The 25,652-nt window shown below is 31.8% G+C and overlaps 1 protein-coding gene across 1 annotated transcript; it reads left to right on the plus strand.

The window, feature by feature from the left end:
* The first annotated feature begins 16,713 nt into the window (after positions 1-16,713).
* On the plus strand, positions 16,714-23,879 carry LOC127802317 (very-long-chain aldehyde decarbonylase CER1-like). The gene is made up of 10 exons (XM_052338051.1): positions 16,714-16,791; positions 18,350-18,573; positions 18,689-18,921; positions 19,604-19,823; positions 19,944-20,319; positions 20,533-20,640; positions 20,776-20,976; positions 21,106-21,198; positions 23,269-23,442; positions 23,624-23,879. The coding sequence occupies exons 1-10, from the start codon at positions 16,732-16,734 to the stop codon at positions 23,801-23,803; spliced, it is 1,869 nt and encodes a 622-aa protein (XP_052194011.1). The 5' UTR covers positions 16,714-16,731; the 3' UTR covers positions 23,804-23,879.
* Positions 23,880-25,652: the final 1,773 nt, after the last annotated feature.

The following is a 25,652-nucleotide window of genomic DNA, read 5'->3' on the forward strand; positions in this document are numbered from 1 at the left end:
TTAATTATTAATTTTGTTTATGCGTGTATCTAATTATTTTGTGTATTTGGTTATTAATTTATGTATTTGATTATTAATTTTGTGTATGTGTGAAAATTATAGATAAGGTAAAATAAATAGAATTGAAATTTATTAAAATAAATAAATAAAATAGAGAGTGAAATAGAGAAGAGAATAGGGTATGGTTAGAGTATGCATAATTTTTTAAGCAAAATCTAAATAGAGATTAAATTATTTATAATATAATAGGGATTGAGAAAGAGAGCATTGTTGGAGATCGATGGCCTAAGCAAGTGATTTTAGTGATATTAGAATGGGTAACAATGGTGTTTCAAAAATTGTAGGCATGGGAAAGATTTGCTTACAGACTAAATTAATTGGTTGCAAGTTAGTGTTTAAATATGTCAAGCATTACTAAATATTAGGCCAAATTTAATTTCTGCTAATAAGCTTGATGATCAAGAGTATAGTATCATCTTTGCTAAAGGGAAAGTGGAAATTGCTTAAAGTGTACTCTTATTGTGGTTAGAGGTCAAAAACAAAATTCACACAATTTGTTACAAGCAAAGTCGTACGATGAAAAGGTGAAACACTTTAGAGTTAGGCCACAAAAGACTTGGACCTATGAGTTAGAAGAGCCTAGATTTTTTAGTCAAGAAGCATTTGTTACCAAGTATGAAAGGTGTGTTGTATTAAAGTACTATGAGCATTAATTTGATTGGCAATTAAGCAGCTCAAACTTAATTTTAAAAATGATTTTTCTTCAAAAAAATTGCATGCTTTGCATTTGGTTCATTCTGCTTTCGATATGGCTTGACAATGTCGGGTCTTTTGCTCATGGTTTGTGGTCCCAATATATATATTCTAAGAAGCTCTCCATCAATTGTGTAATTTGAACCATCCTATTATTTTCATTATTGAAGTGACCCCCTGTAAGTTCTCTTCCTACTTGGACCATCTATGGTTGTTGTTATCACATTGGATATATTCAATTTATAAAGAAAAGAAATAACATATTTTAATAAAATTTTAATACACTCATGCTTACTTCGCCACATAGTATTATTATAAAATATTTTTTTTTAACAAGTTGCCTAGTTTTACTATCACAAAATTTGAGTTTTGCTAGTACTTTCTCTTAATAGTCGTGCTAATATTATACATGGAGTCTTTTATTTCAAAGTGTTCGTTAGAGGATTCAACAAAATTTTCCTCGAGATCTTCCTCGAAGTCTTCTTCAAGGTTCTTATCCTAATTTTCCTCGTCAATTTCTTTGAGTCCTTTGACTTCCTTACTCGACTTTTTTCTTCATCCTCTTATTTTTCGACGATAATTATTCATCTCGTCATTTAAGAGATTGATGACATAATTTACCTAAAGAATATGTGATAGTAAAAATTGGTATTCGCAAGGAAAAGTGATTATTATATCAGTGATGGAATTCATAAAGTCAAACACACCCTCTCCTGCATCCATAACTCTTCCTTGAAGGTGTCAAGTCCACCAAACTATAATGGCTCGACATCTCACTAGTAATTGATTCTTGTACTTCATGATCTTGCGAGCAAATCAAATATTAGTAACTTTAAAGGAAAATTTGCATCCACTAGAGACAATTCTCATATAAAACCCTAACACCCTTATTTGGTTTACCCACTTAGCAAACATTTTTGGTTTGCTCCAAAAATTCAAAAAATACTTTTTAAAAAAATTTTACCCTTATGTCCAACAATTTTCTTAAATTCCTTTCATACCCCTTTAATTATCATTAAGGTGGCCAATCAAAGTTTCATACAAATGGTGGTATGGATCATACCTATATTAATCATAAACACATTGCCAAGATTGTAATGAATGAAATTTAAATGTAAACCCAAAAGTTGGGTGCAATTCTGAACTACGATTCATAAAACAAAATTTCATGCTTCACCTTTTTATCCGATCACCTTTTTCTTCCATTTAGATGTGTTCGAATCACCTGTTGGCATGTAAGAACATGCTAATTAGGTAATGATGAACTACCAAAAATATTTTTTTGTGCACATAAACAAGAAGCGTGATATACATTACTATATTATCTCTTTTAACTAACGAAATAACGATTATTACTAATGGTTTCTTAAATACAATTGATTTAAAAATATCAAAACTATTATTCATAAAACAAAATTCCACACTTCACTTCTTTAATCACCTTTGTCTTTTTTTTGATGTACTCAAATCACCTTTTGGCAAATGTGAATATATTGATTAAGTGATGAACCATCTAGTGACAATATTTTTAAAAATATTTTTTATGCATGTGAACAAGAAAATGTTGCATGCATTACAATACTATCCCTCTTATGACTAACAAGATAATGATCACCATTAATGGTTTAGTAGCCGAACCTATGTCATTTGGTCCGAAACAACACTCTCATTACCCTTTTGCTACTCAATCTATCATTTTTTTCATATACATCAAGCCATAATGGTAATAATATGGGCAATATACATATTTTAATCCACGTATTTATATGTTTTTTTTATTTAAACACTCAAATTTTTTACTATTTCATAGACACTCTTGAACTTGTAATTTTAAGTCATAAGAGAGAAGAGTGAGAAAGGGGAGAGAGCTAAAGAGTAATAGTTATTTAATTTTTTTTTTTGGTTAAAAATAAGGGTGGTTATTACTATTTATCAAATGTAAAAGGGATTTCTTTTAATTTTGCCAAAGATAAGGATGTTCTTTACAATTTTTGCCATCTATCAACTACGAACGAGAGATTATAGTGTTAATGAGCTATTTTCTGCTTAATAGTCTTACATACATACAAAATAAAAAATTAAAATTTATTAGGTAACATTTTTTAATTTTTTTTAGTCAAAATTTTAAAAAAATGGGATCTGGCATAGTGATAAATCTGTTTAAAAATCATTATTACGTTATAAGTTCAAATCTTATTAATATAATTAATTTTTATTTTTTAAATAAAATGCATTAAAAAAAATTTAACTGAATTTTCTAACACTAAAATTTAATATTTATTATATACTAATATATATCTCTAATGACATTAAATTCTCCTTCTTTTCAACACTGAAAAAACACGAATGGTGACAAATTAACTGTATAAATATCAAATTACCTTATATTTGTCCAATATTTTTGAAAAAGGTATCATCAGTATTATCACTTTATTTTGATGAAATTTTTAGAATTAAAATGGGTTTCCTAAAAAGGCAAGAAAAGCTAATAAATTTGGCAGTTGTATTGAAATGACAGGCAAGGTGGCTTGTCGGCACACATTCAGGGAAGCATTTGATGCTCCACTGCCCACCCTTCTTAGTCACCGTCCGACAACACTTGCCCATCCATCATAAATATAATGAAAATGACCCTTTTCTTTCTAGAAAGCTTAATTAATATACGTAAATTTAATATTTTAATTATTAAATATTAAAAATTATTATCTTTTAAATTTTTATATAAGTTTATTGTATGAATATATTCATTTCTGTAAGTAATACACATGCCGATCACCAGTTAAAAATATTTGAATAAGTTGATTAATATTAAAAATTATTTTAATATTTTAATAACGTTTGATTAGTTTATTAACTATTTTTGCAAAATTTCTTTTAAAAAAAATTTAGATCAAAGGTACATTTCTGTTAAATTAAAAAAAGTTAGTATATTTCTTAAAATTAACAAAAAAAATTTGATTAAAAAAAAAAGAATATTTCGGCAGATATGAGGTACAATTATTTCTAAAATTTGTTCTAGATTCAGGTATGGGGCACTCCCTAGTCCTAACAGCTATTTTAGATGTGGTTTTCCAATCTCTTTCTTGAGAAAAGTCATTTTCAGTGACAGACAGCAACCTCTCCTTCCTTCCTTGTGCTGCTTTACGTGTAATGTTGGGGAAGGGGAAGAGACGTGAAGGCATCAAAATATCATGTAACTTTATAATAATTAGATAACCAACTCCGTACAATTGCTCGATTGTTAAGAAATTATCATTTTATAATTTACAATACTTTACTTGCTACCATCTGACACAACGCATTAATTCTCCCTGTAACGTTGAAATGTCAAAATTTATGATTATAATATTAATATTATATAACACAATGGAATTGAATTGAAAGAAGTGAAAGGTGGCTATTACAAAATAAATAAAAATAAATAAATAAATTAAAGGGCTATTAACATCAAAAAAATTAAAATTTTTTGAGTTGTGACAAATTTATTTAATCTTTCTAATTTTGGTAATTAAGATAGAATTTATAAAGTTAGTAATAATTTTATTTAAATTCAAAAATGGGCTGTCGGGCCTGTTAATTCATTTTTTTATAATAAAATGTTAAATATATTTTTTTGAGTGTGTGAGTTTAATTTTTTTGTAGCAAAAATATCAGTTAAATAAATCACCCTCACGGGCTGCCCGATCGTGATAGTATAATTTTGTTAAATACAATTTTGTATAATATTTTAACATTTTATTATAAAAAAAATATTCCATTCAAATGTAATATATTTGTTGTGTCATTCTAAAAAGAAATAGACTGTTTTAACATTTATGTGTAATATAGCAAAAGAGTTTATGTTTTTTTTTTTTTTTTGGTACCTTTTTAAGAGAGTATAATGTTATATTTTGTATTTCAAAAAATTCTGGTGAAAGCAGAAATGAAAAGGTAGCAGCCATAATTCGAGGAATGCGACGCCACCCTCCAAACGCGTTTTTAACGCTTATAAATTGGTCTCATCAGTTCATTTGGTAAGCTTCCTAAAATATTTCATTTGTAAAGGGAGAAAGGTAGAGAGTTTAAAAAAAGAGTATTTTTTTAATTTTTAAAAAATATTATTATTATTATCTCTTTATAATTTTAAAAAATATATAATTTTTATTATTTTTTATAGTAAAATTTTATATTCTTGTCCGTGATTTTTTTATCCTGATTTGTTTAGAAATTTGCTTCGTAAAATTTGTGTCTAATTTTTTTTATTATTATTATTTTTTCAAATAACTAACTATGACCCTACTCTAATTTGGTATTATTTTACAACAAATGGTATCAGATCAGATATTGGGGTGTTTATATATTTACTTATTGTTTGCTCGGTAGTTGTCACTATAAAAATGGATCATCTACATTAAAAAATAAGTTAGATTATTAATCACTTTGTTGAAAGGTACTGGGTACTATTCATGTATATAAGGGGTATTATTCATACGTGTGATACTGTTAAAGTGAAATAGTGGGAGCTAATTTTGTGCTCGAGGAAGTTTGTGACAGAAGCAATGGTGGCAAAATTTGAGATTGAAAAGTTCAACGTGAACAATTGAAAAGTTCAACGTGAACAATTTCTCACTGTGGAAGATGAAGATGAAGGCATTAAGAAAAGACAATTGCCTGGCAGTCATCAACGATAGGCTGAGGGACTTCACAAATAATGACAAGTGAAATGAGATGGACGAGATGTTATTGCAAATCTTCATCTACCACTAGCAAATAAGATATTGTTTAGCATAAAAGAGAAGAAAACAACAAAGGATATTTGGGATCATCTTACAAAATTATACAAAGCCAAATCACTTCACAACAAAATTTTTCTCAAGAGAAAATTATACACTCTACGAATGTTAGAATACACTTCGGTGATAGAGCATATCAACACCTACTCTATTTTCTCAACTCACATCATTGGGTTATAAGATAGAGAGTTAGAGACAAATGAACGTGCTAAACTTCTACTTCAAAGTTTACTAAATTCATATGATCAACTCATCATCAACTTAACAAATAATTCTAGCACAAAAATCCTAGTCTTCAATGATATGGCAGTTGCTATTTTGCAGAAAGAAAATCAGAGTAAAAACAAAGAAGATAAATTGGCCAGTTTGAAACAAATGGAAACACTAACGGTGGTGAGGAGATCAATGGAATGTGACTCAAGTGGAAGTCAAAATCATGGTAGGTCGTAGTCAATAAGTAAGAAGAACTTGAAATGCTACCACTATGGCAAGAAAGGTCACCTGAAGAAGGATCGTTGGAATTTGAACAAGAAAAATTTCAATCCTCAAGGAAATGTAGCAAATACCTCAAATGAAGGTGATCACTATGTTGTCAAGTAGCGATGACTTATGAAGGCAGAAAAAGATTTGTTGATGTATGATTTATTGACTATGAAGCCACATTTCATATGACATCTCGAAGAGAATTGTTCCATTATTATGAATCGGTATCTCAAAGATTTGTGTATAGCTGTGATGATGATGCCTTAAATATTGTTGGTATTAGAACCATCAAGTTGAAGTTTTATGATGGTATAGTTTGCACTGTTCGAGAAGTGCGACATGTAGAAGACCTGAAGAAGAACTTGTTGTCTTTAGGACAATTGGATGAACTTGACTACAAAATTGTGGTTGAGAAATGGATCATGAAAGTGATTCAAGGAGCGCTTGTACTAATGAAGGGAGAAAATGTGACTGTAAGGTTATACATGTTGAAGGGAGAGACTTTACTGGAAGGAAAAACATTAATTGCTTTAAATAATCCAAGTAAAAGATTTGCAACAGTGTAACATCAGAAACTTAGACATATGTTTAAACAAAGAATGAAAATTTTTGTGGAGTAAAATCTACTTTTGGGTCTCACAAAGGTATCATTACCCTTTTGTAAGTGTTGTGTTACAAGTAAACAACACAGGTTGAAGTTCAACGCATCAAATTCTAGAAGTAAAAAAATTATAGAATTGGTTCACTTTGATATATGGCAAGCACCAATTTCGTCCATGGGATAAGCAAAATATTTTGTGTCTTTCATAGATGATTATTCAAGGAGATGTTGGGTGTATCCTATCAAGAAGAAGACATATGAACGTTTCCAGTTTTCAAAGTATACAAAGCATGGGTGAAACTTGAATCTCTAAAAAGGATCAAGTGCTTAAAGTTAGATAATGGAGGAGAATATACTAGCAATGAGTTTACTGAATTATGTAATCAAGAAGGCATTAAAAGACAATTCACTATGCTATACACTTCTTAACAAAATGGAATGACAGAGCAAATAAACATAACCTTGTTAGGAAGAATAAGAGCAATGTTGGGAGCTGCACCCTTGTAAAAGTTTTTTTGGGCAGAAGCAGTTAATACCGCCTGTTATGTAATAAATCAAGCCCCATCAACTGCAATTGAGTTGAAGACATCGATGGAGATGCGGACTGAGAAAAAAATTGATTATTCGAACCTTCATATATTTTTAAGTCCAATGTAAATGATGTACAATATCCAAGAAATTACAAAGCATGATCCAAAATCTAAGAAATGCTTATTCTTGGGGTATGCTGATGGAGTGAAGAGGTATTGCTTGTGGGATCCCACTGCCCGCAAGGTTATAGTCAATAGGGATGTTATCTTTGTAGAAAATAAACTATAGAGAAAAAAAGGTAATAATAACATGGTGAAAGAAAATCTAGAGACTATAATGGTTTGGGTAGAAAATGAATCTCAACAAAATGATTCTTTTGAAGCAGCACTAGAGCATGAGGAACAAGAACCAGTTCTGTTTGAGTCACCAGAAATTCGTTGGTCAGGTCGTTTAACAAGACGACCAGATTGGCACTCGGATTATGTTATGAAAAGCAATGTTGTATCTTGTCTTTTAACAAAGGATGGGGAGCCAACAACTTTTCAAGAAGCTATGAACAATTCAGATGCATCTTAGTAGATGACAACAATGCATGAAGAAATTGAAACTCTTCATAAAAATAAAATTTAGGAACTTGTGTTGTTGCCACTAAGAAGAAAGCCTATTGGTAACAAATGGGTGTATAAGATCAAGCGTAATAACGATGATCAAGTGGAGCGGTATCGTACAAGACTGGTGGTAAAAAGATATGTTAAGAAAGAAAGGATTGGTTTTAATGAGATATTTTTCCCATTGTTTGAATTACTACAGTTTGAATAGTTTGGATAATGTGTGCTACATTTGACCTATGTCTAGAACAACTAGATGTGAAGACTATTTTTCTTCATGGAGATCTCAAAGAAGAAATACATATGCTCCAACTAGAGGGTTTTGAAGAAAAAGAAAAAAAAAAACTTAATTTGCAGGTTGAACAAATCTCTATACGATTTCAAACAGGCAGCGAGATGTTGGTATAAAAGATTTGATTCATTTATCATAAGTCTTGGATAAAGTAAAGTTAATGTAAACCCATGTGCATATTTCAAGAGGTTACTGATTACACTATTTTGTTGTTGTATGTAGACGACATGTTGGTAGCGGGCCCTAACAAAGATCATATTAATGAATTGAAGGCACAATTGGCTAGGGAGTTTGAAATGAAGGATTTGGGACCAACAAACAAGATTGTAGAGATGCAAATTCATCGAGACAGAAATAATAAAAAGATGTAGGTTTGTCAAAAAAATTATTTGAAAAAAGTCTTGCAGCGCTTCAGCATACAAGACTATAAGCCAATTTATACGCCACTTCTTGTTAATTTCAAGTTATCTTCTAGTATGAGTCCTAGCAGTGAAATAGAGAGGATAGAGATGTCTCAAGTATCGTATGCGTTAGCAGTGAGCAGTTTAATGGTCGCTATGATTTGTACAAGACCAGACATTGCACATGCAGTATGAGTGGTTAGTCGATATATGGCGAATCCTAGTCAAAAATATTAGAATGCTGTGAAAAGGGTTTTGAGATACATTAAGAGGACCACATATGTTGTATTGTGTTATGGGGGATCAAACTTTATTGTCAGATGACATGTTGATTCAGATTATGCAGGTGATATTGATAAAAGCAAATCCACTGCAGGATATGTGTTTGCACTTGCTAGCGAAGCTATAAGCTAGGTTTTAAAATTATAGTTAGTTGTGGTCATATCAACAATAGAAGCATAATATGTAGTAGCTACATAAGATGGTAAAGAAGCAATATGGTTGAAAATGGTATTAGAGGAACTCGTGCACGAACAAGAGAAGATTTCTCCATTCTGTAACAGTTAGAGTTCCTTTCATCTTGTAAGGAATCTAGCATTTTATTCAAAAACAAAACACATTCGAGTTCAATATCACTTCATTCATGAGAAAGTGGAGGAAGGAACTGTGAACATGCAGAAAATTCATACCAAAGACAACCCAGCAGATTTCTTGAAAAAGACGGTCAATACTAACAAGCTTGTTTGGTGTTGATCCTTTAGTGGCCTAGTAAAGACATTAGCAACAGGGAATGGCGAAAAAGTAAAAATAGTGTGAAGATTAATTGATTATCAATCAAATCTTCAAGTGAGAGGTTGTTGAAATGTCAAAAGTTACGACTATAATATTAAATAGGCCAATGGAATTGAATTGAAAGAAGTGGAAGGTGGCCAGCCACAAAATAAACAAAGAAAACAAATTGAAAGAAGAAGCCAAAGAATGGGTGGCCACAACATTGAAGGAAGAAAGCAAAAATCAAAAGGCAATAGCCAAAATTGGAGGAATATGGTGCCCCCTGCCAAATGCGTTTTTAATGTGTAAAGAAGGCTTATAGATTGGCCTCCCTAACTTATTTGTTAAACATTCCAAAATATTTCATTTGTAGAACATCCCAAAATATTTTATTTGTAGAGAGAGAAAGATAGAGTTAAGAAGAAAATGGTATTTTTTTTTTATTTTTAAGAGAAATTGTTGTTATTTTCTTGTAATGTAGAGAGAAAGTTATAACTTATATTATTTTTTATAATGAATCCTTTTATTCTTGCTCGTAGTTTTTACCTTGATTAATTTGGAGGTTTTTTACTTAAAATTATTGTCTAATTTTTTTATTATTATTAATTTTTTAAATTATTAACTACATCCTTATTTTAATTCAATGTTATTTAATAACAAGTCATAATAAATTTGAGGGACTACGGTTGGCCATATTTACAGTGCTTTTATATTTATTATAGAGATTAGAGGTCGCTATATCTATTTAAATTCGTTATGAGAATAGTCGATAAAGTGATCATAGAAATTGTTCATCACTAGAAATACTAGTGACTTTAAATGCGGTCATCAGCAATTCCGTAAAGTTATTGGACTCGATGCAAAAACATTGAAATTGTGTTGGGATTAAGAGCATCTCCGAGGGGAGTGTCATTTTGGAGTGCTAAATTACCTATTTACAATTTTGAATAGTGTTATAGTACTTCTAAAAAATAAATCTGCTCCAATGGCAAGTGCCAAAATAGTGGTATCATTAATATTTTAAATTCAAATAATTAATATTTTATAATAAAAGTTAAAATAGACCAATTAGAAATGACGATTGGAATTTGGATCTCTTCTTTTTTCTCTCTCTAGAGATTACAAAAATGGAACCTCAAGAGGGTTGTTGCCATTTTACCACCCCATATCTCATCCCCATTTGAGTGGTTAATTTTTAATCTAAGGTGTCATTTTAGCGGTTATGGAAATGACACCCCATATGCCACTCTCCATTGAATATGCTCTAATCAGTTCACTAAAATCCAACTTGTAGTATTCTTATTAAAAAAAATTAAAATAAAATAAAAATTATGAAAACGATAATGTTAGCTGTGATTGATGAGGTGTGGCAGAGGCTGCAGCCTGCCTGCCTGCCTGCCCGCCTTGAAGATGAAGATGATGTTAGCTGATCTTAATTAGTTGGCAGTTTTTGCTTGCCTGATTTTGCTTTCCAGTTTCCATGAAAGGAAAGCAAAATAAATGGGCTTTGAAACATACAGAACCGTACACAGATATGTCAAAGCTGGAGTATGCAGTACATCCATCCATCCATCCATTCATACACATATACATATAATATAATATGTTAAAAAATATTATTAATACATCATTATGTATATCTTAGATTATATAATGATGTACTAATATCTAAAATACCCTCACTCAAGAAGATGATGTGAGGGATATTTATATCATTTATATACATTATGTAATCTAAAATATACATAAATGATATACAAATAACATGACACTAATACGTTAGTATGTGTGTATGAATATGCCTAAATTAATTAATGTAATTAACTTCATTTATATGTTTATTTTGATAAATTTTTAAATAATAATTTCTTTATATCTTATTTTAAATGAGATTAATTAGAACCCATTGGAAAACCATCTATTTATTTTATTTATTTATTTTCATTTTAAATAAAATTAATTGCATTCCACCGAAAAACCCCATTAAAACCCATCTCTTTATTTTTGTATTTATTTTTCTTTTAAATGAGACAATTAAACCCCGCTAAAAATGGCCAAATTTATATTTTTATGCTTGTACTTTTATATTTTTTTCATTTGATGATTCAAAATTTTTATTTTTTCAATTACACCCTTAAATTTATATTTTCGAGTCAATTTAATCATATATTTTGATCTTTTTTCATATGATAGCTCGAACATTTTGATATTTCAATTACACCTTTGTACTTGCATTTTAGAAATTAATTCAACTTTTATACTTTGATGTGTAAAAAAGAATAAATTTAACTCATTTTTTTATAAGTCAAAAAATATAATTAAATTAACTCAAAAATATAAATACAAAGTATGAGCAGAACATTATAAAGTTTAGGTTGACATATGAAAAAAATGTTAAAATATATAGATTAAATTAATTTAAAAATGTAGATATATGGGTATAATTAAAGTAACTAAAAATTCAAATAATCATTTAAATAATAAAACATAAAAGTACAAAAATAAAAATATGAATTAAGTTATTATAAAATAATTTGTAATATATCCCATCCATATGATAAAATAATATTAAGGTTTTATCGAATATTTAATTTGTTCTCCCCCAGCCTTATGATTTTGATTTAGAGGTATTGGGAATTTTGAATGCAAATCAACTTGGGAAATGCATTGATTGACAGTTACATTTGTATTGATGAATGATAGGGATGATGATGATGACCAATTCGCCATTACAAATTAATGCTTGCCCTACTATTATCATAGTCTACACTATTGACAAATAGGTATTCATAATTAGTGATCCATTAATTGGTATTATTACTGGGAAATTTTTTATTATTTAGGTAAAAAAATATTTTTACAATAATTACTTAAAAAAATAATTTAGCTTTTGGTTAAGCTATTTAAAAGAAAAAACACTTTTAATATTGTTAAGAACAATCCTTTTAACAATAAAATTACAAGAAAGGGTATTGACAAAAATATGTTTGTTGGTAGTATTATTTTGTAAATGTAATATTTATAATTTTACATATTAATTGGGGTCATTTTGTTTATTTTAATTTTTGCTTCTGCTTCATAACAGAAAAAATAATTTTTATTATTAGGTAATATGTGTGTTTGTTAACCAAGATATAAAGTAGAAAAGATAATGTAACGCTCCGTAAATTGCAATTTAACTTAATTATTAGTATCGGGGTAATTTAAAAATTAAAAGGAAAATTAAAATAGCTTGTTGTTATAAAACAAAAAAAAAATTATGTGATTTAAGGAAATAAGAACTTAAGGTAATTAATTAATTATCTTAGAAAATTTCTGGAATAAGAAAAAAATTTAAAATAAATTAAATTGTGTGATTTTTAGAAGTTTCGGGCGTTAGTCTAAATATTATAGGGGGTGGTTGTGTGATTAATGAAAGTTTGGGGGTGCTGGTGCGAATTGTGGAAAAGGCCGAAACTCACTTCAAATATAACATAAGGCATATATATGTTGAAGGTTGGTGCGGGCGCGGGCGGTTCGCGCGCGAGACGGGCGAGGGCGAGGTTGCGGGTTCGGTTCGCGGTGTGCGCACCTGCAGGCTGGATTTTGGCTGATTTATTTCAACCACTAGACGTCGAAACGACGTCGTTTCGATTAAGGCGGTGGCCTCTCCAGCGGCCGCTCTAGCGCTGCCACGTGGCGCCTCCTCCTTCGCTTGTTTTTGGCTGAATTTAAGCCCGATTTCGGGCGTTCTTTTTTCAATTGAAACAACAGCAAAAATTGGGAGAAAACAGCGTGCACGCGGGAGAAATTTGAGAGATTTTGGGGGCCAAAAATCGGATTAAATCCAGTTTCATTCAAGATTTAATTTACCAGGTATGTAGCTAAGCTAGTAATTAATATTCTGTACGGTCAGAATTTCTTTTAGAGCCCAATTTTATTAATTTTGGCAAATAATTAGGATATTGCAGTTGGTATAATTTTTACCGTGTTAGGTTGAATCGAGCCTAAGGATACCTTCGTAAAGGCAAGTTCTTCATACCAACCTTATCGATTCTTTCGTTGTCAATTTATTTGACTTCCCTTCGTTTGTTTCGGTTGTTAATAAATTATGAGATTTTAAACGGTGTGTTTTAAAAATTTAATGTATTAACCTGGTCTTGAGGATTTTATTCATTGGTTGCCTACGGGGGTTTGTGCCACCCCCAAGCCTATGGGAATGATGTCGTACTCGCCCGGGGCTAGGTTCTTAGCTGATCGGGTATTATTATGAATTTTTGATTGTTTATAGGCTAGAGCGGTTGTGCAGTGGGGGCAAAGATCGGTTGTTCGGTGACGGAGTGACTGTCGTACGGTCTATCTTAGGTTGTCGGCTAGTCTCTCCTATCCATTGATCGTTGACCGGTGCCAAGCACTGCTGACTAGCTTTGCCGTTATGTGATTATAGCATGCCTGATTACATTTTATTTCTTGTTGCATGTTTTGGTGTGCACATGGGTACGGGCTGCATGTTGGGATTTTCATGATCTGGTTATGCTTGGTCACGGACATCCTAGTTTGGTTATGATGCATCCAGCACGGGCATATGCATCGTGTGTGGTTTACTATGTGGGCGGAGCATGACCTGATGCCTGGATGTATGGGCGCCTTATATCACGTTGATGCTTACTACGCCATTGTATTATTATGTGCATTGCATGGTTACTGGTAGTATTTAATTCTCGGACGGGAGTACCGACATGGATACGGGTGACGGGAGTACCGACCCGGGACAGTGCGCACAGGTTTGTGGATATCTATGTTGCCTTTCAGGGCAGCGGCAGGTTGGTATGGGACTTGGGTGCCAGGTGTCTTATGTGGGCCCCAGGAACCGGTATGTGCTTTTATTATGCTACACTATTGTATTGTTGCGTTACATGACTTGTGTGTACATGCGGGACCGTGTTGGGGTGATCTCCTTTATTTACTGTTCAGTCTTCCTTTTCTTATAACTTGCTGAGTCTTGCGACTCACCTTACTTTCCATCATTCCAGGTAAGGGTAAAGCGAAGGCCGAGAGCGAGGACCGCGCCACCTAGCAGTTAGCCCGTGTTGGTAGGGTGTACAGTTAGCTGCCCCCGTTATCTCTGATATTTTGTTAGAACTTTTGTCTCTCATTTTTTACTGTGCCAGGTTGTCCCTTATATCTCCTATTTGTTGGCACAGGGTTTGTATATTTTTATATACTCCGTGACCGCTGTTCTAGCGGGGTACTTGTGGGCGTGTATGTATATCGTTTTGCTTTCGCTGTTGTATTTGTTTTATGTGTATGCATGCCAGGATATTTTTGTCTTGTGTCTTTTTCTCTTCCCTTATGTAAGCGTTTTCGTTCGGATAGACCGAGTGGTTGGAATATCCAAACGGGGGTGCTTACAGATAGGATATGAAAAATATTTCAAACTTTTGTTTTTGTGATTGTTGCTTTGCTCTCACCTGATTTTTTTGTAATCAAGGGTATGTCTTGGTCATCGTTATAGCCGCTTTGGCATTTTTTTGTTTTTAATATTATTCTTACTTATAAAAAAAAAAACTTATCTGATAATTCTTGAAAAAGAAGACACATGACTTCTTATTTGTCATTTTTCAAATATACTTATATCTCGCCCCTCAATATAAACATATCTTAAACTCTACAGATTAGAAAAAATGACGCATATGTCCTCTAGCGCATTTCAAAAAATTCAATAGACAATTTGATGAAAATCTTAGAATACTTTCTAATCTTATTTTGACTATTTTATATTTTGGTCCAAAAAACATTCTAATTTTATTTTAATGCAATTTTATCTTACTTATTTTAACAAATGTTATCTTAATAAGAACAATTCTTAGTTTCACCAAAAAATTTTTGTTAAACAACCAACTAATTTTTGACCTAATTAAGCCTTTTAAACAATGAACCCCAACCCTCAAGTGACTTGCATTAATATCATCAAACTCTTTCTAGCCAATAGCTAAAATTAATTATAATATATGAGAATTTTTTTTATGATTATTTGTTAAAATAAATGCATTCATTATTATAATAACTACTACAACTAGTGAAAGGTGTTGTATCTAAGAAAGCCACACGTATATATAACCTAAATAAGTAAAATAAATTTTTAAAGAAAGAATTGGATCTGTACGTACGCAGCTTGTTGATGTTAAGTAAAGTTCAATAAGGAACTGGTTACAATTTAAAGTTCAGTGAATAAATAATTATAACTTTAAAGTTCAATAAGTGTTTATTAATTTTACTCTATTTTTTCACAAACATTAATACTTTAATATCAACTAAGTAGCTCTATGCCAATTTGATGTGGATTAATTGGTGGTCCATTAATTGGTACGGCAGGTTTTGGTGGGGTTTGAAGAAATTGTGACAGTATTGTTTAAATAAATCTTCTCCAAATCTGTTCTTATATATATATATACATACATACATATTCAAATGGGGGCAGAGTTAAAAAAGGTCAGAAATTCATGAGACTAATTTAATTTCTTCTTGTGAAAATTATTTCTACAAATAAATACTTGGAGTTGAGTGTTGGTAATATGTGTTAGTTTTTAAAGGTGATTTAGATAATAATCAACACCTCATAAGTGCTTTTAACAATAAAATTATCATAAATATAAAGTGTTTTTATGTAATTAATTAATACTATCAAATAAGTGCATGGATGGAGAGGAATTAACAAGGTTAGGCTAGCCAAACAAAAACAAATTTCACGAATCCAAGAAACCAACACAAAGGGAGAGAGAGTCAAAGTGCCAAAGTAGTCAAACTAATAATATTAGTTTAATGTTTATAATTGGATTAGCCATGTGATATCCAAAATATCAAATTAGAGATAAATAAAATTTGAAAAAGACTAATTAAGAGATAATACTTTAAATAAATTATTTTGGGGGTTGTTGTATATAAATAAAACAAGATTTGAGAGTCAAACTGAAATAAAATTTATTTTTGAGAAATTAAGTGAAACGAAGTATAAAAATTTTGTTGGTGAACTGGGAGATATAGCATCCCAGCCACCCACTAGGCGGCTATGTTGCACGGAAATACTTTATAAGTGCTGTTTTTTTATTTTCGAAACATTTCTTATTCTTGTTTCGGACTCTATTTATGTCTTTTTAAAAAAAAAAAAATCTATTTTCACGTTTTCGTTTCTTATCAGAAACGTTTCTCGTTTCCCTTTCCGTGCAACATAACTTTTGGGGGGAGGGGGGAGGGGGCTTATATATCTCAGGTTTGGAATATTATTGTTGCTTTTATTGGGTTTATATTTACGTTGAGTTTAATATATAGAAACTATATTCTTGTATATATCGATCTATATATATATATATCTACGTATATATACACACATAGACACATGCATGGATTCTCATTAAAAAAAAAAAAGAAAAACAAAAGTGGACAATTTGTTGAAGACCTTACTACTTACTACTATATATATAAGGCTAGTGGTGGGAGACGATTCTTGCATTCCATAGGATACAAGAAAGTGTAGTAAAGAATGGCTGCAACTCCAGGGGTGTTAACAGATTGGCCATGGAAGCCTCTTGGCAGCTTTAAGGTACGTAAGCATTCGGTTTAACTTCTTCTTCTTCTCATCTAACTCATAGATCAGCTTCATCTTCCATCTGCATTTCCATCATCTACAAACCATATATAATGTTAGGGGGAAAATAAAACAAAATAAAAATAAAAAAGTTGACAGAAGAACTAACTGGTTTTTCATTTATTTTCTAAGAACCTCACAGAAGAGGCTAGCTGGGCATACAAAAACCATCTACGTACTCTTGACTAAATAATCATTCTCAACAAAAGAAAATCAAAGTTCTGTCAATGGATTTCATCCAGAAACACAATATATATATGGATAATATGGTCGAGTGTAACAGAGTATTTTGTTGTATTAGTTTGTTTGCTGATACAATGGCATTTCTGTAATTACCGAAACTATAGTTTTATTATTTAAGGGCTGAGATCATGAATAGAGATCAATGAGGTATTTTACAACTTTCTTCTCTCTGTTCTAACAAAGTGTGTATATATATATTCAGTGATCACTTCCAGTTTTTAAAAAATGAATCAGTTCTTTTGAAGCTCCATATTGTCCAAATTAAATAGATGAAGAAGAGGAGGCAGTCTCATATGTTTTTCTGAGTCTTTTGCTTGTAATCAACTACTAATTAATTCCAGTTGCCAAAAAAAAGTCCCTGATGATTTTGTTGTTATGTTTGATCATGAATAGAGATCGATGAGGCATTTTACAACTTTCTTCTCTCTGTTCTAACAACACCCTATATATATATATATATAATTTGTTCGGCTGTTTATATTTTTAATTATTTTTGTATTTAGCTTTTGTTTTTAGTTATAAAAACTAAAACTGGAAAACGAAATCTATGATTTAATTATTTTTACTTCACCCTCCAAAAGTTATTGAAAACAGAAACATAAAATGTTATTTAATAAATCTATCTGTGCAATTTTATTCTCCTATATATTAATTTTTCGTTTAATATATACTTGGAAGTTATTTATAAAAGTGCACATTTTGAAATTAAAATCATTAAAGAAAACAAGTCAACATCAAAATAAAAACTACTTGGAAATACTATTTTTTTTATTATTATTTTCGAATATATATATTTTTTTAAGAAACAAAAACACTTTGCGAAACAACGTCGTATCTGCAAATGAAATAATTTTTATCATTTGATATATGGAATAAAGTCCAGGAGGAATGGCCTCCACCAATCCCCTGTTTACGCCATTTAATGCCACTAATTTCCACCATCCACCACTCCCTGCCACCTATATATATTACATATGGCAAATGAAACCTCCATTTTTTTGGGTTTCCTTCTAACTTTGTTTCTCATCCCATTGCCTTAAAAGCACCATTTGACCCCAAAAACTGCTCAGAAAACTTGGAAGATTTTCTATGTTCTTAGTTTATTGAAGATTAAAATCAGATCAAATTCGAATTGGGCTTACTTCTCTTTAGGATTTTCTTTTATTTTTTTTTAAGGTTCAACTCTTGATTGATTGCATTTTTCTTGTGTAACTGGAAAGGATCGTGATTAAACATGTATCGCTAACTCATCTTTAATTTATATATGTAGCATGTGGTATTGGCGCCATGGGTAGTTCATAGCGTGTACTCGTTCGTTGCGAAAGCAGAAAGCGAGAGAGATGTATTGAATTTAGTGATTGCCCCATTTCTGTTGTGGAGGATGCTTCATAACCAGATTTGGATTTCTCTTTCTCGCCACCAAACTGCCAAAGGCAACAGGAGGATCGTTGATAAGGGCATTGAGTTTGACCAAGTTGACAGAGAGAGAAATTGGTGCGTGCGTGGCTGCCTTCTCTCTCTCCAACTTGGATTATTTGCTAGAGTTTCTGTTTTCCTAACAGTGTGTTGGGAAGATCCCTTCATCCATTACATTGTTGTTGCGTTGCAGGGATGACCAGATCCTGTTGAATGGGCTGCTGATGTACATAGTCAACATGGCATTGCCTTCAGCTTCTCACCTGCCCATTTGGAGAATAGATGGAGCAATCCTCACAGCTTTGCTTCACATTGGGCCGGTGGAATTCCTCTACTACTGGCTCCACAGGGCTTTGCACCACCACTACCTCTACTCTCGCTACCACTCCCACCACCACTCCTCCATTGTCTCCGAGCCCATCACTTGTAACACCGACTTATTAATTTATTCACTTCATTTATTTTTTATTTTTTTCATACCATTCATCTAAAGATGTCACCATCATACACAAAATCTAGAATCCGCCTCCTCTCTTGTTACTAGTAACATGAAAGCTTATATTAATTAAATTCTTTTGATTATGTATGTATGGAATGTTAAGATTTAAATCATCATTAAAATATATTTTCTTAATTAAAATGTTAAAATTAAATACTCTTAACTCTAACCCCAAGCCAAGTCAAAAATAAATTATAATAGAAAAAGCCCAGACATATAAACCATAAAAAACCTAATAAAAAAATATATATTTGCATATCGGCTTGGTCTACATAATTCTGAAAAGGAAGCTTGTTTTTTGTAGAAAAAGATGTGAGTCCTTAGTTATAAGTCATATTTCATTTTTGACTCATGCCACAATCAAAAATATATATACATGAGCTGTGTGCACTGACCCCATTAATTTCAAAATAAATTAAATTGTGTAAGAGGACCCAATCCACTTCATGTAAGACGTTGTAAAAACTTTGACTGCATCAATATTGTTCGAGAAGAATATGGTTTTCTTCACATATACAATCACAAAAGTTTGCTTATGATATCTGTTTGAATTTTTGTTCTTGTCCTTATACACTTTGTTTTTTTTTTTTTTCCCATAAAATTGGGCAGCTGTGATTCATCCATTTGCCGAGCACATAGCCTACTTCTTGCTCTTTGCCATACCAATGATGACCGCAGTGCTCACCAGGACTGCCTCTGTCATCTCTCTCCTTGGCTACATTACCTACATTGATCTCATGAACAACATGGGCCACTGCAACTTTGAGCTCGTCCCTAAGCGCCTCTTCTCCATTTTCCCTCCTCTCAAGTACATGATGTACACGCCCTCGTAAGTACCTCTCAAAGTTTTATTTTCATTGATGATTTTATTTTTTGTAAGACTCCTATAATTAAAAAATATGACTTAGATAGGTGATATTTTCCTTTTCCATTTGTTTTCTCACTGCAGATATCATTCACTCCATCACACACAATTCCGAACCAATTACTCCCTTTTCATGCCGATCTACGACTACATCTATGGCACCATGGACAAGTCCTCTGATTCGCTGTACGAAACTTCGCTGAGGAAGCAAGAAGATTCGCCGGATGTGGTGCATCTAACACATCTAACGACTCCTGAATCTATCTATTATCTTCAGATAGGATTTGCCTCCCTGGCTTCCAAGCCCCAGATGCCTAAATGGTACCTCTGCCTAATGTGGCCCGTGACATATTGTTCTATGTTCATGAATTCCATCTATGGCCACACCTTCATCGAGGAGAGAAATGTCTTTGGGAAGCTCAAGTTACAGTCATGGACGATACCGAGATATAGTATAAAGGTGAGAATATATATATATATATAGCCATGCATCTGTTGGCTTCGTATATTTCGTTATAATCATGAAAAAAAAAAGAGTCTAATATTTGAGTATATCCTTGTGAGCAGTTTCTTTCTACTCAAGGCCCGAGCTTGATTGGTGGATTGGGGGTTTGTTATAAAGTTATTTTGGGTTTTAGAGTGGATGGGATAATTAACATTTATGTTTTTGCAGTACTTCTATGATTTCCAAAGGCAAGCCTTGAATAGATTAGTGAAAGAAGCTATAGTTGAAGCAGATGCAGCAGGCGCCAAGGTGTTGAGTCTAGGCCTTCTAAACCAGGCAAGTTGCTCAATTCTATCTCTTTATTATCTTAAATACATCATTGCATGCGCTGAGAAATTTGCATTTGAATAGGGTTCTTTGACATTGCCGATACACATCCATAGCATTTGTTAAATTAAAAAGTTTTTCCAGGGAAAGGAAGTTAGCGGAAACGTGGAGCTCTATATCCAAATCCAGCCTCAGCCTAAGATCAAGGTTGTGGACGGAAGTAGCTTAATAGTTGCTATTGTTGTAAATAGCATACCCACCGGAGCAACTCAAGTCCTCCTCAGGGGCAATTTATCCAAAGTTGCTCGTGCCATTATCTCCGCTTTATGCGAAAGAGGCATCCAGGTCAAGCCATGGCTTGTTTTCTATTATCATTATTATTTTATTATTATTGGCTTAATAGTTGCTATTGTTGTAAAAATTCAAAGGGAGGGATGCTCATTTTTTATATAGAGTTTATAATTATTTTTGTAGGTATCTATGTTTTATGAAGTCGAATTTGCGAAGCTTAAGCTAACCTCCAAGTTTGGAAGCAATTTGGCTCTCTCCAAAAAAATTTCTGAGAAGGTAAAGTCCAATTTAGTTGTCAAAAGTATATTTTTAATTTTTCAATTTTATATTACATGATTAGATTTCTAATTAGAAAAGTATCAATTTTTTAGTTTTTTTTTTTTATTTTAACTTTACTGTGAATTGAAAAACATCAACGATATGTCTTCTAAGTTTTTTAAAAAATCAATGCTATTAATTTTTAAGACACAAATTTTTAGAATTTGCTTACTTATAAAATTAAAATAAAAAAACTAACGGCCCCTAAATTTTCTTGCCAATTCCGTACCTTTTACAAACAAATATTTTCCAACATGCAATGGCTAAATGCTAACTAAAAGATGGAAATTCATTTAAATTCTTTGATGTAAGATTTTAGGATAAAAAATTTGCTTCAACCAAACACACAAAAGAACGTAAGAGATTTAATTAGGTGAAAAACTTAAATTGAAAAATATTATGGGTAGAGAGAAAGAATATCACTATGATGAAATTGATCAAGCAATTTTAGGGTGTTAGGTAGGTGCATATTTATAGACATAACATTCATCTATATATATATACAAAAAAGTATTAATTTATATATATATATATATATTGATTAGAAGATGAGTCACGAATATACATCTTTAATTGTGTTGATAAATCTCAACTACAATCAAATTTGAATTTCAGGTCACAATTATTACAAACTCCATATTGACACGAAATTCAAATATAGAATCATTTATAATTATTCTTTTTTCCAACAAAATCACATAGTATTAATCTCTTTAATGAATACCAACTAATTAAGTTTACACAACATTCAAACTTGGAAATAGACAGTGAGTTGGTTAATATATCTATAGGATTATCATGAGTGTTAATTTTTCTCACAGTAACATCATCACGAGTAATAATATGTCGAATAAAATGATATCTCACGTCAATATGTTTTGTCCTCTCATTAAACATCTTATCTTTAATAAGAAAACGACACTTTGGATATCATAATAAGCTAAACTATCTTGAAGATTCTCACTTATTTCCCCATTCAACTTTTTCAACCAAATAACTTCTTTGACGATCTTAATAAAATTGATATATATTCAAGCTTAATAGTAGACAACAAGATAATAAACTATAAAGTAGCTTTCTAATTGATAGCACAACCATGAATAGTGAAAAAATAGTGAAAATATACCCAGTAATTGAACTTCTTTTTTTTTTTTTGTCAAGATCTCCTATAGAATCATAATCAACAAAATCTATGACTCCATTTTTAGTTTTTTCAAACTGTAAAGAGGTATTAGCAATACCATGTAAATATCACAAAATCCATTCAACTATCTCCAATATTACTAAGGTTGGTCATGTATCTACTAACCACACTTACTGCAAATGGTTGACCTGGGAAACAAATTTGGGGGATGTACACTTGCATCTATCGGATTTGGGTCGAACATATTTGGACGAGTTGGATCTAGTCCAAATGGATTGGATCTAGGCAGATTTGATTTAACTGGTCGGATCTGGATGGATCTCAACAACCTAGACTAGACAAATCTACCAAATTCGGGCAAATCTAGGCCGACGGAGATCTAGGTAGAAGGCAGACGGTCAACGACGATGGCAGACCTGCAGTCGTTTGCAATTGCGAAAGGAAAAAGGGTCGATGGCGGCAAGAAACCCTAGAAGATGATGATGAAGGGCTACAAATCTAACGACTAAGATTGAAAGTTGTTAATGGTTTGATCAAATGGTTCTAATACTAGTTTGTCAGATTTTAGGATAAAAAATATATCACAATCAAACTGTTAAAACACACAAAGAAATGCAAAAATATTTACATAGAAAATCCAAATTAGGAAAAAATCAAGGGCAAAGAAAAAGAATATCACTGATAAAATTGGTACAGTAATTTGAGAGTGTTGGGTACTTATTTATAAACATAATACTCATTTATGATATATAAAAAAATATTAATTTATATATCTGTATTTTGATCAAAAGATGAATTAAAAAGATATATATATTCAGTTGTTGATAAATCACAACCAGAGTCAAATTTTAACTTTGGGTCACATGATCACATTTGACATGTAGATATGGTTGGTGGGAGATGGATTCAGTAAGGAGGAACACTTGAAGGCACCAAAAGGAACATTGTTCATTCCCTTCTCAGAATTCCCCCCAAAGCAGCTGCGCAAGGATTGTTTCTACTACCACACACCTTCGATGGTGGTCCCGGGGTCGCTCCAAAACTTGCACTCTTGTGAGGTTAGTAATTAAGCTTCGCTATCGACCCTTAAATTAATTCACTGAGTTTTAGATTGAGTATAATTAAAAATATTATCTGCTTGATCATCTTTGAGTAGAATGCATGGAGTCATCTAAATTTGAATTCAGGACTAATTAATTCAACAACAAGAATATTAATTGATACATATATATCTTGCAGAATTGGCTGCCGAGAAGGGTGATGAGCGCTGCTCGAGTAGCCGGAATTGTGCATGCATTGGAAGGATGGAACGTAGACGAATGTGGTTCGAAGATGTTCGATGTTGAGAAGGTTTGGGAAGGCAGTCTTAAGCATGGGTTTAGGCCTCTGATGATGCCCAATTTGGAGAAGACTACTTGAGCTTAATTAATTAGTTAATGCAAATTAGTAATCTGCTTATCTTCTTCTGGAAGACAATTTACATATATATATATATAGGACTCTGTGTGTGTGTGTGTGTGACTTTGCAAAGCCTTACGGCTTGCATGAACTATTAATATATGTGTGTGCATGTACTGTGTAATGCTTACATATGTTACGATTCAAATCAAAAGAAGTGTTTCTTTGATGATGCTTATATATATGTCCTGTAATGCCTCTCATTTCAAATATATAGGAGAACTCTCGTGTTGTGGTAGTGGAGATTTCAAGTTAAGGACAAATTAAGATACTGTGATTTAGAGTTTCAATATTTGTTAGTATTTTTTTTTTTTCTTAAGCATAATAATTATTTATTTATTTATTTTTTAAAAAGTATCATTTAATAAAGAGTTATTGTGTTTGATTACTTTTCCTAAAAAAATATTTAAACTGAGCAATGGATCCCCATCTTTAGAAAAGCGCAACAATTCTTAACGGGGCCTCCAATCATTAGTAAGTTATTTATTTTTATTTTTTTTTTGGTGGTAAGTAGTTGAGAAGAGATCGAGGGCACCAAGTGATTGTGATCCCTCACTGAAAAGGACCATGGCCAACCAGAATGTTGTAATCGAACAGATTTTTTGTATTTATTGCTAATTAAGTAAATAGAACAAAACTTAGTACTTAATCGTTCCTCAATTTTCTAGGGGCATTTGGCCATCTTTGACCCTTTGGGCACCTTTTATAATTAATTCTAAATTAAATAAGTTCAGTTTGGAGAATTTTGTTCTATCGCTGGTGTTGGGCAACAGCACTTACCCGACAAGGGCAAAATAAGAGGGGGGGCGTGGGTCTCATGGGAGTGTGGACCCACACACTCACTCCCACCCCCCGATGAGTCGCATCGAGCAACATATAAGAGTATACTGATTATCTAACCTATTATATTATATAAAGCTGCTGAGATGAACGAGTCCCACTAACATTTTTTTCCGCCTAAACTCTATTCCTAATTCTTTTTTTTTTTTTTTGACAAATACATTCTACACCATCGATTTCACATTAGACATGTTAAATATTGCATTTAATGCACACGTTTAATGCCTGTGTTAATGCCTGTGTAATCACATATGATAAAAAAGTTTACGTAACTTTTTTGTTTTTCGTATAAAGCTGCTGAGATGAATGGGTCCCACTAACACTTTTTTCCACCTAAACTCCATTCCTAAATCTTTTTTTTTTTTTTTTACAAATACATTCTACACCACCGATTTCACATTAGACATGTTAAACATTGCATTTAATGCACACGTTTAATGCCTGTGTTAATGCCTGTGTAATCACATATGATAAAAAAGTTTACGTAACTTTTTTGTTTTTCGTATACACCGTTTAATGCCTGCATTAATTTATTTTTTTTTCTATAACTATGATTTGTATCCCCAATAATTTGTGTCCCACCAAAAAACTAAATCACTGGTCTCTATATATTTTGGAAAACTCATCGTCTTTAACCAATTCAAAACATTTATATATATATATGCACTCAAAAAAAATACTTGATAAATTAGAAAAAAAAAATACTTAAGAATTGTATTTTTTTTTGTGGCAAATACATTCTACACCACTGATTCCACATTGGACATGTTGAACATTGCATTTAATACACGCGTTTAATGCCTTCGTTAATGCCTATGTAACTACACCATTTAATGCCTGGGTTAATTTATTTTTTTCCCATGAATCTGATTTGTATCCCCAATAATTTGTGTCCCACTGAAAAACTAAATCATAGGTCTCTATATACTTTGGAAAACTCACCGTCTTCAACTAATTCAAAACATTTACC

Source organism: Diospyros lotus, chromosome 5 (assembly GCF_014633365.1).
Source record: "Diospyros lotus cultivar Yz01 chromosome 5, ASM1463336v1, whole genome shotgun sequence".
NCBI classification, from domain to species: Eukaryota; Viridiplantae; Streptophyta; class Magnoliopsida; order Ericales; family Ebenaceae; genus Diospyros; species Diospyros lotus.

Excerpts from the sequence above, each read along its gene's own strand:
- LOC127802317 (XM_052338051.1), top strand. The coding sequence starts at position 16,732 with ATGGCTGCAACTCCAGGGGTGTTAACAGATTGGCCATGGAAGCCTCTT. Across the intron at positions 16,792-18,349 it reads AGCCTCTTGGCAGCTTTAAG|CATGTGGTATTGGCGCCATG; the intron begins GTACGTAAGCAT and ends TTATATATGTAG. Across the intron at positions 23,443-23,623 it reads AAAACTTGCACTCTTGTGAG|AATTGGCTGCCGAGAAGGGT; the intron begins GTTAGTAATTAA and ends TATATCTTGCAG.